The sequence below is a fragment of the Nerophis lumbriciformis genome, linkage group LG16, assembly GCF_033978685.3.
Source record: "Nerophis lumbriciformis linkage group LG16, RoL_Nlum_v2.1, whole genome shotgun sequence".
Taxonomy (NCBI): domain Eukaryota; kingdom Metazoa; phylum Chordata; class Actinopteri; order Syngnathiformes; family Syngnathidae; genus Nerophis; species Nerophis lumbriciformis.
In genome coordinates, this window is record NC_084563.2 from 8314599 (window position 1) to 8332067 (window position 17469).

Consider the following 17469-nt stretch of genomic DNA (forward strand, 5'->3'; position numbering starts at 1 on the left):
AGTTTGGCCGGGCTCCAGTGAGACTTATATGTTTTTTTCCTTCTTTATTATGCATATTCGGCAGGTGCGACTTATACTCCGGTGCGACTTATACTCCGAAAAATACGGTATACAGTATATGAATTGTTAAAAAAAAAAACGTTTGAAACAGGTTACAAAAGCTCCTCTTGTCTGCTGACATATACAGGTAAAAGCCAGTAAATTAGAATATTTTGAAAAACTTGATTTATTTCAGTAATTGCATTCAAAAGGTGTAACTTGTACATTATATTTATTCATTGCACACAGACTGATGCATTCAAATGTTTATTTCATTTAATTTTGATGATTTGAAGTGGCAACAAATGAAAATCCAAAATTCCGTGTGTCACAAAATTAGAATATTACTTAAGGCTAATACAAAAAAGGGATTTTTAGAAATGTTGGCCAACTGAAAAGTATGAAAATGAAAAATATGAGCATGTACAATACTCAATACTTGGTTGGAGCTCCTTTTGCCTCAATTACTGCGTTAATGCGGCGTGGCATGGAGTCGATGAGTTTCTGGCACTGCTCAGGTGTTATGAGAGCCCAGGTTGCTCTGATAGTGGCCTTCAACTCTTCTGCGTTTTTGGGTCTGGCATTCTGCATCTTCCTTTTCACAATACCCCACAGATTTTCTATGGGGCTAAGGTCAGGGGAGTTGGCGGGCCAATTTAGAACAGAAATACCATGGTCCGTAAACCAGGCACGGGTAGATTTTGCGCTGCGTGCAGGCGCCAAGTCCTGTTGGAACTTGAAATTTCCATCTCCATAGAGCAGGTCAGCAGCAGGAAGCATGAAGTGCTCTAAAACTTGCTGGTAGACGGCTGCGTTGACCCTGGATCTCAGGAAACAGAGTGGACCGACACCAGCAGATGACATGGCACCCCAAACCATCACTGATGGTGGAAACTTTACACTAGACTTCAGGCAACGTGGATCCTGTGCCTCTCCTGTCTTCCTCCAGACTCTGGGACCTGGATTTCCAAAGGAAATGCAAAATTTGCTTTCGTCAGAAAACATGACTTTGGACCACTCAGCAGCAGTCCAGCTCTTTTGTTCCTTAGCCCAGGTGAGACGCTTTTCGCGCTGTTTCTTGGTCAACAGTGGCTTGACACGAGGTATGCGGCAGTTGAAACCCATGTCTTTCAAGCGTCTCTTGGTGGTGGATCTTGAAGCACTGACTCCAGCAGCTGTCCACTCCTTCTGAATCTCCCCCACATTTTTGAATGGGTTTTTTTTTCACAATCTTGACCAGGGCGCGGTGATCCCTATCGCTTGTACACTTTTTCTGACCACAGTTTTTCCTTCCGTTTGCCTCTCCATTAATGTGTTTGGACACAGAGCTCTGAGAACAGCCAGCCTCTTCAGCAATAACCTTTTGTGTCTTTCCCTCCTTGTGCAATGTGTCGATGGTTGCCTTTTGGACAGCTGTCAAATCTGAAGTCTTCCCCATGTTTGTGTAGGCTTCAGAACTGGACTGAGAGACCATTTAAAGCCCTTTGCAGGTGTTTTGAGTTAATCAGCTGATTAGTTTGTGGCACCAGGTGTCTTCAAAATTTAACCCTTACACAATATTCTAATTTTGTGACACACGGAATTTTGGATTTTCATTTGTTGCCACTTCAAATCATCAAAATTAAATGATATAAACATTTGAATGCATCAGTCTGTGTGCAATGAATAAATATAATGTACAAGTTACACCTTTTGAATGCAATTACTGAAATAAATCAGGTTTTTCAAAATATTCTAATTTACTGGCTTTTACCTGTAGATGCAGTCAGCAGGCACGAAGATGGCCTAAAAACATATTTCTACAAATGTATTCTTGAAAATCTCGATGTGTGAATCGATTATTTCCAGCTGCCCTATTACTTCTGATAGATATTAGACACTAAGATGTCCCTCCCTATAGTTTGTAAACACAGTTTGTACTGTTTCTTCACCTGGCTCATACTAGTTAGTAATTGTTGTAAATAACCAGTCAAAAGATGATTGTCATACCCGACTCTCCTACCAGCATGGTATGCTCGGTGAGCTCCATCACTGCTCTCGCTACCCCGATGGCATTCTTGATCCTCCTCAGGTCGGCGACGGCGCCCACCTCCATCGTGTTGCTGCTCAAACACAATCAGTCAACTTTTATTTGATTTCTTTTGGGCATACATTAGTGATCCGTCACCTCCAGTAAATGGTTTTACCCGTTCATGATCATGGCGTCCAGCGTTGTCTCCCCTCTTTCGTCCGGACTGCCGCCGTAACCCACACTGCCGTCACACTGCTCCTCTTGGCAGCGAGCGCACCCCTTCTCCACGGCGTCCAACGCCGAGCCACCGGACTGTAGGACCGCCCAGGCTACAGAAACAACACAACGACACATTGCTGCAGAAGCACATCTTCCGTCCATGCCCCAGCCCAAACCTTCTTGCAGCTTATGCAGGAAAGTGGTATGTGTGCAGTCCCAAATAAGTACTAATTACAATCAACAATGGATGACAAAAGGACTAAAAAATGCTTGCAACAAGAAGAATACATGATATGTCTATTTTCTATTTCCTGCTGGATCTACTCTCTATTTTATGATGCTGCTGTCACATATACTGTATATTGTACATGTGTTGTATATATTGTATATATTGTATATATGTTATAGACATAATATAATATATCTGTTTATAGATTATTCTGTACACATATGTATATATATTTTAGATTTTTTATCGCTATATTAGTCTATTTATACCTGCATTGTCATTTCCATCCTTACCCTTTCCATCATTGTAACTGAGCTACTGTGTTGAACAATTTCCCTTGTGAATCATTAAAGTTTGTCTAAGTCTAAGTCTATATAGAACATGTATTACACAAAGAGGCAGAGAACAAATCCAAAACGTTCGAGAACAAGCTAACTGGCATACTATGAACATGTAGAACATAATATTACAGTCAATTATTGGACTAGAACAAGAACAATATGAGAGCAACATAGGGCAACCTAAATAGTATTATTAAAAATGGTGCTAAGAAGAATCGTCCTAAATACTTCTCAGACCGAATTGTAAAAAAAATGACAGTATGAACGAAGTAGTTGAAAGCTTCTATAAGTACATTGTGAACATAGGACCAAATCTAGAGGAAAATATTCAAGATTGTCAATAACTGAAAACAATACAAAACGAATGCCATCCATCCATCCATCCATCTTCTTCCGCTTATCCACACCGATCGACAGGCGGATCGGTGCGGCGTCTTCAGTAATGCGGACGCTGTATCGATCCGTTGTGGTGAAGAAGGAGCTGAGCCGGAAGGCAAAGCTCTCGATTTACCGGTCGATCTACGTTCCCATCCTCACCTATGGTCATGAGCTTTGGGTCATGACCGAAAGGACAAGATCACGGGTACAAGCGGCCCAAATGAGTTTCCTCCGCCGGGTGGCGGGGCTCTCCCTTAGAGATAGGGTGAGAAGCTCTGTCATCCGGGGGGAGCTCAAAGTAAAGCCGCTGCTCCTCCACATCGAGAGGAGCCAGATGAGGTGGTTCGGGCATCTGGTCAGGATGCCACCCGAACGCCTCCCTAGGAAGGTGTTTCGGGCACGTCCCACCGGTAGGAGGTCACGGGGAAGACCCAGGACACGCTGGGAAGACTATCTCTCCCGGCTGGCCTGGGAACGCCTCGGGATCCCCCGGGAGGAGCTGGACGAAGTGGCTGGGGAGAGGGAAGTCTGGGCTTCCCTGCTTAGGCTGCTGGCCCCGCGACCCGACGAATGCCATTATTTGATAATAATACCACCAGTGCTCTAAAACCCGACATCAGTGATCATCTGCCAGTTTTCATAATCTATGACGGAAACTCCAAGAAGAGTAGATGATGCATGTGTTATTTTTGTAATGCTTTCGAGAAGCTTTACGACAAACACTGTCCATTGAAACAACTTAGTAAGAAGCAAAATACAAATAATCAACCATGGATGACAAAAGGACTGAAAAATGCTTGCAACAAGAAGAATACATTATATCAGTGGTTCTTAACCTGGGTTCGATCGAATCCTAGGGGTTCGGTGAGTCGGCCTCAGGGGTTCGGCGGAGCCTCTGCCGCGGAGGTCAAGACAAACCTGACTCATCGTGTAAATAAAAACTTCTCCCTATCGGCATACTATGGATACCCTCGAACAATGTTCCCTCTAATTTGCAGGTGTGTAATTTGTTGTGAGTTTATGCTGTGTTGGTTTTCTTCTTTGAACAAGGTGATGTTCATGCACGGTTCATTTTGTGCACCAGTAAAAAAAACATAACTTTGTCTTGAATTGGAAAAAGAAAAACATTTTATTTTTCACTAAAGAAGGGTTCGGTGAATGCGCATATGAAACTGGTGGGGTTCGGTACCTCCAACAAGGTTAAGAACCACTGCATTATATAGAACATTTATTACACAAAGATCGACAGAGGCAGAGAACAAGTACAAAACGTTCGAGAATAAGCTAACTGGCATTCTACGAACATGTAGAAAATAATATTACAGTCAATTATTGGACCAGAACAAGAACAATATGAGCAACATGTGGTAATCCTAAATAGCATTATTAAAAATGGTGCTAAGAAAGATTATCCTAAACTCTTCTTAGATGAAAATGTAAAAATTGACAATATGAACAAAGTAGTTGAAAGCTTCAATAAGTACTTTGTGTACATTGGACCAAATCTGGAGGAATATATTCCAGATTCCGAGACTCAATAAAAAGAATGGCATTCGTTTTGTATTGTTTCAGTTAATGAGTCTACGCTATTAATACTAACACAATAAGCATGTTAGCATATTAGCTAAGGCTAACAATGCTAGCTTGATTACATTACGATAGTATGTACAAAAATGCATGAAAAAACTCAACAGATATTACACATGGGACGGTTTAGTAAGTAAGAATAGTTTTAGTTATATTGTAAAACTTAGAAACGTTGCTCGGAGTGATTAATTAGGAAGCCATAAGAGTAGAAACGCTATGGAGGACTAGAAGATGGAACAGCACTTGTATTTCCGGTTCAAAGCACTAAACAGAAGGAATTACTGTAGACGAGCGAACTCGTCCAAAAGATGGCGCCATAGCACAGACACTAACACACCTGGTCAGTGTCTTTGCTCGTGTTCTATGACAAATATTTTCATTATGGCCGTTAGCGAAGAAAAATCCATAAATGTCGTATAGGCCGCATGCACTGACCAAATATGCCTGATTAGCACTCCACACAAGTCAATAACATCAACAAAGTGCACTTTTGTGCATTCACGCACAGCATAAAACATTTGGTAGACAAAATGAGACCAAGAAGGAGTGGAAGATTTTACAGGTAAACAAACTGTTGCGTTTGTTTGTATTGTCCACCCATCTTTTTCTAGTTCCAATCATTTTTTCAAAATGCTCCTGGGATCCACTAAGGCCGCACTAAAGAGCCGCGGGTTGCTGACCCCCGGCTTACGCCATATCAAGTTTGTGTTTTCGTACCCTTAGTGAATCATGTTACGATGGCTAACACCAGCTAGCTAACATGTCGTGAAGAATACAAGCACAAGCATAATGTTATGATTTCCTTTACCACTAATATAAAGTTAAAATACACATTTCAAAAACTCAAACTGTTTTGTTGACAAGTTGTGAGCAAGTCTCCAAAACATGTTGATATTCCGTTTTAAGCTCCTGCCTGCTTGTATTTATTTTTAAAGCCTTACTTTGAAGTGTCTTTTTATGCATTATTGATGCTGTAATCTTCTTGACCCACTTTGTAAATACATTTATTTGCATTTGATGTTGCAGGTTTAGCAACACCCGACTGCATTAAGAACCGCATTTTGTTATTATTTAGAAAAAATTAAGTAATTTAAAAAAATCTATTTTAAATACATCGCATGTTGTTATTATTTAGAAAAAATGAAGTAATTTTTTAAAATCTATTTTAAATACATATTTTCCACTTTCATCATGTCTTAACGTATTTTCCGCACTATAAGGCGCACCTTCAATGAATGGCCTATTTTAAAACTGTGTTCATATATAAGGCGGACCGCATTATAAGACGCATAGAATAGACGCTACAGTAGAGGCTGGGGCTACGTTATGCATCCTGTAGTTGCGAGACCCGTTGTGGCTCAATATTGGTCCATATATGAGGCGCACCGGATTATAAGGCGCACTGTCAGCTTTTGAGAAAATTGGAGGTTTTTAGGTGCGCCTTATAGTGCGGAAAATACGGTATATTGTTTAAAAATTACTGTTGAACAGAAAAGTAATGTATTTATCTTCTTTTTAAAGAAGACATTTCAAAATAACACACTTTATAGCTGTGATTAGAATACCACACATGGTTAAACCAGGATTTGTACCTAAGATTATCACATCGTCAAAATCTCATATTGACCAATGCTAGCTTTAGATGTTTCTCGCTCACCTAGTCACTTATTGTCAAAAATGTGAGGATGCCTGATTGAATTCTGGTACCGATTTTCTGGTGCAAAACCAGTCTCACCCAAGGACGTTACACGTGGCGTCACAACCAAGTCCTAAAGACCCTTGCGTCCACCAACTCCCTACCACCACTGTCCGCAGCCAACCACCAGCAGGCCGTTACCTTTGTCCGCAAAGGGGCTAAGGTAGTCAGGAGCGGACATCAAGACAGGATTTTCGCTCAAATACAAATGCAATAATTAAACTATGATAGAGGTGAAACAAAAAACTAGTTAAATGATAAATGGGTTGTACTTGTATAGCGCTTTTCTACCTTCAAGGTACTCAAAGCGCTTTGACACTACTTGTGTACTAATTGTGTTTAATATTGTTGTGCAGCACTTTGGAAACATTTTGTTGTTTAAATGTGCTATATAAATAAAGTGGATTGGATTGGATTGGACTACTTCCACATTTACCCATTCACACACACATTCACACACTGATGGAGGGAGCTGCCATGCAAGGCGCTAACCAGCAGCCATCAGGAGCAAGGGTGAAGTGTCTTGCTCAGGACACAACGGACATGACGAGGTTGGTACTAGGTGGGGATTGAAAAAGGGACCCTCGGGTCGCGCACGGCCACTCTTCCACTGCGCCACGCCGTCCCTTCTTCCAAGTTATGGATATGAACCCAGTAGTACTGCCTGGGAGGCAGCAGTCTTAACCACTGAGCTCTTCTAGGTCTTGTGGAGACAATATTTTTCATAATATACAAATGCAATCAGTAAATCATGCGTGTCAAACTCTGGCCCGCGGGCCCTGGCCCACCGGTATTGTACAGCGGCACCGCCGCTATAACACCGCATTCACCGCTAACATACTTGCCAACCCTCCCGATTTCCCGGGAGACTCTCGAATTTCAGTGCCCCTCCCAAAAATCTCCCGGGGCAACCATTCTCCCGGACATCAATCATGGGGGCGTACCTTAAAGGCATTGCCTTTAGCGTCCTCTACAACCTATCGTCACGTCCGCTTTTCCTCCATACAAACAGCGTGCCGGCCCAGTCACATAATATATGCAGCTTTTACACACACATAAGTGGATGCAAACCATACTTGGTCAACAACCATACAGGTCACCCTGAGGGTGGCTGTATAAACAACTTTAACACTGTTACAAATATGCGCCACACTGTGAACCCACACCAAATAAGAATGGCAAACACATTTCGGGAGAAAATCCGCACCGTAACACAACATAAACACAACAGAACAAATACCCAGAACTCCTTGCAGCACTAACTTTTCCGGGACGCTACAATATACATTCCCCGCTACAACCAAACCCCGCCCACCTCTACCCCGCCCACCTCAACCCCGCCGTGCGCGCCCCCCCTTGTTTGGGTCCCTATTAAAAGGTTAATTTGTTCAACCTTGGCCTGCGGCTTTGTTCAGTTTTAAATTTTGGCCCACTCTGTATTTGAGTTTGACACCCCTGCAGTAAACTATGATAAAGGTGAAACAAAAAACAAGTTATTCCATAAAAACTAGTTCTTCCAAGTTATGGATATGAACCCAGTAGTACTGCCTGAGGGGCAGCAGTCTTAACCACTGAGCTATCCTAGGTCATGCAGAGACAAGATTTTTAATAACATACACATGCAATCAGTAAACTATGATAGAGGAGAAACAACAAACTAGTTTTTCCAAGTTATGGATTTGAACTCAATAGTACTGACTGAGAGGCAGCATTCTTAAACATTGATCTATCCTAGGTCTTGTTCTAATCGGAGTGTGGCTTATTCACTATTATTGTTACACCTGTTGTAGTAAACTATGATTGAGGTGAAACTAAATTTTGAACCAACTGGGATTTGAAGTGGGTAGTCTGTTTTGGGAGCCCACAGTGTTGACCATTGAACTATCCTGGGTCCCATCAAGACAGGATTTTCGCTTATATACAAATGCAATCATTAAACTATGATAGAGGTGAAACAAAAAACTAGTTCTTCCAAGTTATGGATTTGAACTCAATAGACTGACTGAGAGGCAGCAATCTTAACCATTGAGCTATCCTCGGTCTTGTTGTAAGTGGAGTCTGGCTAATTCACTAATGGAATCGTGACACCTGTCGTAGTAAACTATTCAAGCTTCAGGCACACCTGTGAAGTGAAAACCATTTCAGGTGACTACCTCTTGAAGCTCATCGAGAGAATGCCAAGAGTGTGCAAAAAAGTAATCAGAACAAAGGGTAGCTATTTTGAAGAAACTAGAATATAAAACTGGTTTTCAGTTATTTCACCTTTTTTGTTAAGTACATAACTCCACATGTTTTGATGCCTTCAGTAACAATCTACCATGTAAATAGTCATGAAAATAAAGAAAACACACTGAATGAGAAGGTGTATCCAAACTTTTGGCCTGTACTGTATATGATAATTATAAGTTTTTTGCATTTAAAAGGGCATACTTGCATTATTATGATGTATTATCCTTTCATCAGTGGTTAATTTGATCTTAAAATAATGTGGACTATAATACCGTTTACCGGCAATAATTTGGAGGTCAGCAAAATTTGTTATAGACCAATCCTAAGTAGTGCACGTACTAATGACTAACTGTTGCATTCTGGGTAAGCTAAACTCTCAGCAATCGACTACAATATTGGTGTAAAGAAATGCCTTACATGGTGAACTAAGTTGAATTTTAAGCTGCAGACAGACAATGTATGTCCTCAGCTGCCAAAAACGTTTCATTGTCAAAAGAAAAACAAGATGATGTAACTCAGTGGCAAACATCTACACTACTGCCACTACTTTTTGTTTCTTTAGTAGAGGCTGCCTTAAGGTTCAGAATGTGTGTGTTTGCACATGTTTGGCCTCCTGCAGTTACAGTGCAGTTACACCTATGTTCCAAAATGGAATAAATTCATATTTGCCCTAATGATTCTACACCCCATATTGACAATGTTATTTTTTTATTTTTTTATAGAAATGTGCAAATGTATTAAAAAAAAGAACTGGTTCTTTGTTTCACCTTGAACATAGTTTAATGATTGCTTTTGTATATGAGCAAAAATCATGAATCAAAGGGACCCAGGATAGTTCAATAGTCAACACTGTGGGCTACCAATACAATACTACCCACTTCAAATCCCAGTTGGTTTGATATGTAACTTAGGTTAAAAATTTTGTTTCACCTCAATCGTACTTTACTATGACAGGTGCAACGATATTAGTGAAAGAGCCAGACTCCGATTAGAACAAGACTGAGGATAGCTCAATGGTTAAGACTGCTGCCTCTCAGTACTCCATCCATCCATCCATCCATTTCCTACCGCTTATTCCCTTCGGGGTCGCGGTACTATTGAGTTCAAATACATAACTTGGAAGAACTAGTTTTTTGTTTCCCCTTCATCATAGTTTACTGATTGCATTTGTATATTATGAAAAACATTGTTTTTGCATGACCTATGATAGCTCAGTGGTTAAGACTGCTGCCTCTCAGGCAGTACTACTGCTGTATGTATACTTTTGACCCAGCAGATTTGCTCACATTTTCAGTAGACCCATAATAAATTCATAAAATAACCAAACTTCATGAATGTTTTTTGTGACCAACAAGTATGTGCTCTAATCACTCTATCACAAAAAAATAAAAGTTGTAGAAATTATTGGAAACTCAAGACAGCCATGACATTATGTTCTTTACAAGTGCATGTACACTTTTGACCACGACTATCTTTGGGCAGTTTCTCCCATTCCTCTTTGCAGAGCCTCTCAAGCTCCACCAGGTTAGAGGGGAAGCATTGGTTTTCATCCAGGATGTCTCTGTACATTGCTGCATTCATATTTCCCTCTATCCTGACTATTAGAAATGGGGAGGATAATCGATTTTTAAATGCTTCGCAATTCGGACATGGATGATTATAGAATCGATTAGTAAACGTCAATAATCGATAATCTATTTATTTATTGTAAACAAAGTAATGCAGACGGTTCTGACTTCAGCGAGCCACCTCACCAACTCATGATCCAATCAATCAAAAACCAACACAGATTGTTAAAACATGTGATACAAAAACACACTACTTACCCACTGAACTATGCGGACAAATGTCCAATAGTACTACAATTAAAAAATACACCCATTCAAGCCATTTACTATAGGCCTGATGGGTAATATGCAAAACACTCTCCACACTTCGACATGTTTGACAAATTGTAGTTGCTTGAGGGACAGCGATAGCAAATGAATGGATGGCTAGATATATCTGATTGATAACAAAACTTTAAGGAGGTCGCCAGGGAAGTAAACAAGGTAGGAATGGTTAACTTAATTTTAATATTCAATGTTTTATCATTTATACTTCAGATTGTATTGGCGGGAAATCTTCATTGGCGAATTCAGCGCACACATATTTGGGTAGCGGACAATTTTATTCGGAGCTCACACATTGGTTGACTGACTTATATTGGTGCCACCTCTGTGCCACCCCTTAAATAAAAAGGCGGGACACGCCACTGGCAAGCTTTTGGCATCATATTCAAAAAGACTTGAGGCTATAATTGCTGCCAACGGCGCATCAACAAAGTATTGAGCAAAGACTGTCAATACTAAAAAAATTTAAAAAACCTCTTCACATTGTCATTATGGGTATTGTGTGTCACATTTTAAGGACAACAACGGATGTATTTCATTTTGAAATAAGGCTGTAACATAACAAAATGTGGAAATAGTGAAGCGCAGTGAATACTTTCCGGATGCACTGTGCATGGCCTAGGACAGGGGTGTCAAACTGGTTTTCATTGAGGGCCACATGGCAGTTGTGGCTGCCATCAGAGGGCCGCTTGTAACAGTGAATAATGTATGACTTTGCATCTGGATTTCATTATTAACTATATCAATTGATTTAAGTAAACTGTCAATTTTGTAAAAACTTTATGCGGGGGGGGGCGTGGTCTGCGGGCCTGCCGCGGAGCGGGGTGTGTAAGGACCGGCCTCGAAGTCAGCGGCAGGTGAGTAGATTGCCCAGCTGGGGCTCATTATCTAAATCACCTGTCGCCCTTATTAGCAGCAGCCAGAACGAGAGATTTGGTTGGAGTTGGAGCCAGAGAGAGACACTCGCCAAAGACAAATATATATTGCTGGAAAGCAAGCCTACCCCCGGGGTGTTTATGCCAAATAAAGCCTTGATTCAAACTGATCAACCAGAAAAACCCACCACAGGAGAGCAACCTCCACACTTTACATTTACAAAATTTAACTGTAAAATATAGAATAAAATATATATATATATATATTTTTTTTTTTAATTTATTTTTTTTTTTAAACATTTTACGGTAAATGTAAAAGTTTTTTTTTTTTTTTTTTTACAGAAAAAGCTGGCAGATTAGTTGCCAGAATTGTTGTGTTAAAATACATTAATTTTTTGGCGCACCCCATTGATTAATCAAAAAAAAGTTTACTTGCTAACATTATACATTCCAATGTATAGTAGCGGCGCACACATTTAACTGTATTATTACCTTAGTAGGGTTTTTATTTTATTTTTTTTATTTTTTGGGGGGGTTCATGTATGTGTGTGTATGTTTGTATACATATATGCGTATCCTTGGCTTTATGTTTTCATAACACTTTACTGTATTTGTGTATGTATGTATGCATATATATACTTTTTTATTTCTCCACTGACTGTTGAGTTTAGTCTTATTGAAATGTGTTTTCTTGTTGTCTCCTTCCCCGTTTGTGATGTTTTGTGAGCATTTGCATTGCCAACATTTCAATGTATACTGCTGTATAAAATTGAAAATCCTAAATAAATCTTAAATTAAAAAAAAAAAAAAAATCATTATTTTTTACATTATATTGTTTATGGAAAAACAGTACAAATTATTTTTTTATTCATTCATTATTCATTATTTAAAATAAAATAAATTTAAATTTATTCTGGCAATTTAGCTGCCAATTGTTCTACCGTTAAAAACAAATGTACCGTTTTTCCGTTTCAGTAATACACCGTTAAAAACAACAAACCTAGATTTTACAGTCAAAAACTGGCAGCTCAGTCAACAGAATTTTAACGCAAAAAGTTAAAGAGGTAAGTAGTAGTATTTTTTTTATTTACAGAAATATGCTGTAAAGAACAACGTAAAATGTATTGTAATTTGTATTAATTTGATGGGTAGTTTGCTGTAAAGTTAAGTATTTTTTATTTAGACAAAAGCATGTTTGGAAAGTATGATAATATACTGTAATATTTGCTGCAATATTGGATACTAGTAAAGTTTAAAAGGTTTGCAATGTCAAGCAGTACATATTTTACATTTAGTGAGAAAATATTAAGTACTTTGTCACATTTCCAGGTGTTTGCGGGCCAGATCTGGACCCCCGGCCTTAAGTTTGACACCTGTGGCCTAGGAGATTGTGCCGGATTGTCAGGCAAAAACCCAGACACGTTGCTGGGACTCCCTGAGCCTTGACTAAGAAGGTACCCTCGGAACAGATCGTGCCACTTTGTCCGCTTTCACAACAGCGTCAGGGAGCAAAAGATGATGTCGAGATGATAAAATAAAGAGTTTTCATCCATCAGGCAGGGAGAGATTTGTTTGACTTGACTCCAATCTGGTCGAGAATTCATCTGTCAGCGTGCACCTGGCGGAGAACCGCCTTGACAGATAAGTCCCGAGCAGCACTGAAGTGTTTTCACTTCCAATTTGAAGGTGTCTGATGCATCGTCCCACACAAAATCCAATAGAGCGAGGGGTTACAAAGCTCACTTGGCTTCTTGCTGTACATTTCCTGTCTCTATCGGAGTCTCTAATGATCTCAGATGCTTTAAGCGGTGCTCATGCTGTACATTAATAACAGGAAAAAGAAAAAAAAAACCATACAGGTAATGGGAATTAAATCTCACCGCCTTAATCCTTAAGTGATGCACTCTAGTCCATCTCCTCCTGGATACAAATATTAATCTCAATAGGGCCCTAGGATTTTCCACGTCAACGCCTTGCAGAGGGAATCACGGAATCAGCTAAGAAAAAAATGGAATCTACTGTTTTACACCGAATATCACATAAACTGACAAACGGGGCTGCAATGTTCAGCTCTATTTAAGAAATCAGCCTTCACATTTGCGTGTGACGTCATAATTTCAAGCGTAGTTTCTGGAGTGATGATGGGAATGGTCTAATATCCTATTAAATGGTCAAAGAAAGCTTTCTATACCCTTAAAAGTTGAAAATGTTTAAAGGCCTACTGAAATGCGATTTTCTTATTTAAACGGGGATAGCAGGTCCATTCTATGTGTCATACTTGATCATTTCGCGATATTGCCATATTTTTGCTGAAAGGATTTAGTAGAGAACATCGACGATAAAGTTCGCAACTTTTGGTCGCTGATAAAAAAGCCTTGCCTGTACCGGAAGTAGCAGACGAGTAGCGTGACGTCACAGGTTGTGGCGCTCCTCACATCTGCACATTGTTTACAATCATGGCCACCAGTAGCGAGAGCGATTCGGACCGAGAAAGCGACGATTTCCCCATTAATTTGAGCGAGGATGAAAGATTTGTGGATGAGGAAAGTGAGAGTGAAGGACTAGAGGGCAGTGGGAGCGATTCAGATAGGGAAGATGCTGTGAGAGGCGGGTGGGACCTGATATTCAGCTGGGAATGACTAAAACAGTAAATAAACACAAGACATATTTCTATTAGCCACAACACAACCAGGCTTATATTTAATATGCCACAAATTAATCCCGCATAACAAACACCTCCCCCCTCCCGTCCATACAACCCACCAACGCAACTCAAACACCTGCACAACACACTCAATCCCACAGCCCAAAGTATCGTTCACCTCCCCAAAGATCATACAGTACATATATTTCCCCAAAGTTACGTACGTGACATGCACATAGCGGCACGCACGTACGGGCAAGCGATCAAATGTTTGGAAGCCGCAGCTGCATGCGTACTCACGGTACCGCGTCTGCGTATCCAACTCAAAGTCCTCCTGGTAAGAGTCTCTGTTGTCCCAGTTCTCCACAGCCCAATGGTAAAGCTTGACTGTCATCTTTCGGGAATGTAAACAATGAAACACCGGCTGTGTTTGTGTTGCTGCAGCCGCCCGCAATACACCGCTTCCCACCTACAGCTTTCTTCTTTGCTGTCTCCATTGTTCATTGAACAAATTGCAAAAGATTCACCAACACAGATGTCCAGAATACTGTGGAATTTTGCGATGAAAACAGACGACTTAATAGCTGGCCACCATGCTGTCCCAAAATGTCCTCTACAATCCGTGACGTCACGTGCCGGCGTCATCATACCGAGACGTTTTCAGCAGGATATTTCACGCGAAATTTAAAATTGCACTTTAGTAAACTAACCCGGCCGTATTGGCATGTGTTGCAATGTTAAGATTTTATCATTGATATATAAACTATCAGACTGTGTGGTCGGTAGTAGTGGGTTTCAGTAGGCCTTTAATGAAATAGCCCTAAAGACGATGACAAGAGAAGCTTTCGATTGTACTGCAATTTGTAGTCATATAGTTAGTTCCGGTTTACTTCCAGTTACCCAGTAACGACCAGACATCTTCTAAGGGTACGCAGCATCGACCGCTACTGCCTACTGGCGCTGACGAGACGCGGGGCCGCCATCTTGGAGTGGTGATCCGCTCCACTCAGTGCAATTCATTTGGCAGGAGCAATGAACTGTCAGTGCATTTAATTAAATCTTACCTCACTGAATACCACTGATTTTCACACGCTTTTTTGTCATACGTGTAGCTATGATAAAAGGACACATGTTTTATTATTCATAGTTTGCTTAACAGTAATAGAACATTCTTATATGCTATAAGTGACCAGACGTCCGAGATCAAAACTGGGAATATAATCCCAGAGAAGGGGAAAAAAACGGTCAGCTATTTTTAAATTGAAGAAACAATATGATTAGGTTATATATACACGTGTATATCCTACATAAACAATGTATAAATACATTAGATATCTATATATCTTATAGACTGTATCTCTGCTGCTGCAGCAACAGAGAGTTTATTCTGTCTTGACACTTTGTATTGATATTTTGTATAACATTCTTCCATTAAATGATAATGTTTACAGTGATTTTTTTATATGTATTTTCTACATGTTTCTGGATAAAAGAGTCTGCCAAATATTTAAACATATATAAACACCTGAAAGTCTTTATATCAGCTAAAACCACCAATCTGTTTCACTGGAATCAGAATAAAACCAAATGATGTCTTACCCAACAATGTTAGTATTTGAATATTGTTACTTGAAGACTTATTCCTGGTTACACCTATACTGTTAAAGTATTGTCTTATACTTTGCCTAAAATGAGAATGCATCATAATCAGTGGCGGCTGGTGAATTATGTTTTAGGTGGGGCTGAAAGTTTGTAAACCAAACCATCCATCCATCCATCCATCTTCTTCCGCTTATCCGAGGTCGGGTCGCGGGGGCAGCAGCCTAAGCAGGGAAGCCCAGACTTCCCTCTCCCCAGCCACTTCGTCCAGCTCCTCCCGGGGGATCCCGAGGCGTTCCCAGGCCAGCCGGGAGACATAGTCTTCCCAACGTGTCCTGGGTCTTCCCCGTGGCCTCCTACCGGTCGGACGTGCCCTAAACACCTCCCGAGGGAGGCGATCGGGTGGCATCCTGACCAGATGCCCGAACCACCTCATCTGGCTCCTCTCGATGTGGAGGAGCAGCGGCTTTACTTTGAGCTCCTCCCGGATGACAGAGCTTCTCACCCTATCTCTAAGGGAGAGCCCCGCCACCCGGCGGAGGAAACTCATTTCGGCCGCTTGTACCCGTGATCTTGTCCTTTCGGTCATAACCCAAAGCTCATGACCATAGGTGAGGATGGGAACGTAGATCGACCGGTAAATTGAGAGCTTTGCCTTCCGGCTCAGCTCCTTCTTCACCACAACAGATCGATACAGCGTCCGCATTACTGAAGACGCCGCACCGATCCGCCTGTCGATGTCACGATCCACTCTTCCCTCACTCGTGAACAAGACTCCGAGGTACTTGAACTCCTCCACTTGGGGCAAGCTAGACTACATTTAGACTTGTATTATACAGTATAGCCACTGTCCATCTGATTGTCTACTTAGCCAACATATATTACCCCCCTACACAATCTGGACTGTGGTCCTAACTTTTACCCCTGTTGGCTTTTACAATCTTTATCTTCATCATGTATTTCAACTTTATGTTATTCAAGTATGACATTTTTAAATGTAATTTAATTGACAAGCAATTCTATTATGGTCATACTCGTGTTTGCCAGCGGCTACGATTTCAGTACTATTGAAGATCTTTGCTCCTTCTCAACTCTGTGGTAATATTATTCTCACAAAATACAACCAATACTACGTTAATGTTGAATCTTACTTGTGAAAAGTAATCCCCCGATTCCTATTTTCAACAGTCCGCTTATTTGAGCAGGAAAACGCTGAACACCATCTTTGGTTTTCTACCTGTCAACTGTCAGTTTAGGCTGCTCGCCGGCTCCTCGTCACCACTTCAAGATGGCGGCCCAATTTCTCGCGTCACAGCAGCCAATGCTGCGTCTACTTAGAACATTTAATGTATCGTAGCACGTTCTGTCTTGCGTGTATCCGGTCCCGTGTTCGAACCGTGTTTACGTTCGATTTTATTACACCACAAAAATCCAACAATTGGAGTCCAAGACGTTTAAATACCTGCAATGGTCGCATTCTTGAAGCTCCATGTGTTGATGACCAGCGGCACCGACGCGTGTCCGAAGGTCGGCAACAGTAGGAAGGGATAAAACAGCAGTGAAGACGGCATTTTATCCTTTCAACTCGATGCAACTTTACACGACGTTTTGCTTCATTTTGTACCCGTCGCTATAAAAAAAATAAAAATAGACAATATCGTCTTCCAAACAAAATAAATCCGTGTGAGATATTGGCTTCCGCACGGCAGCACTTCCTGTTACGTCACCAA

The 17469-nt window shown here is 40.8% G+C and overlaps 1 protein-coding gene across 2 annotated transcripts in view; it reads right to left on the minus strand.

The window, feature by feature from the left end:
• The window catches only part of aga (aspartylglucosaminidase), a 67809-nt gene extending 50340 nt beyond the window's left edge, over nt 1–17469 (minus strand). For both annotated transcript variants that reach the window (XM_061976592.1, XM_061976591.1), the window contains exons 1-3: nt 17202–17469; nt 2226–2379; nt 2029–2141 (exon numbers count right to left, since the gene is read on the minus strand). In XM_061976592.1, the coding sequence (XP_061832576.1) occupies nt 2029–2141; nt 2226–2379; nt 17202–17310 (376 nt within the window). In that variant the 5' untranslated portion in view covers nt 17311–17469. The remainder of the gene's footprint in view (nt 1–2028; nt 2142–2225; nt 2380–17201) is intronic.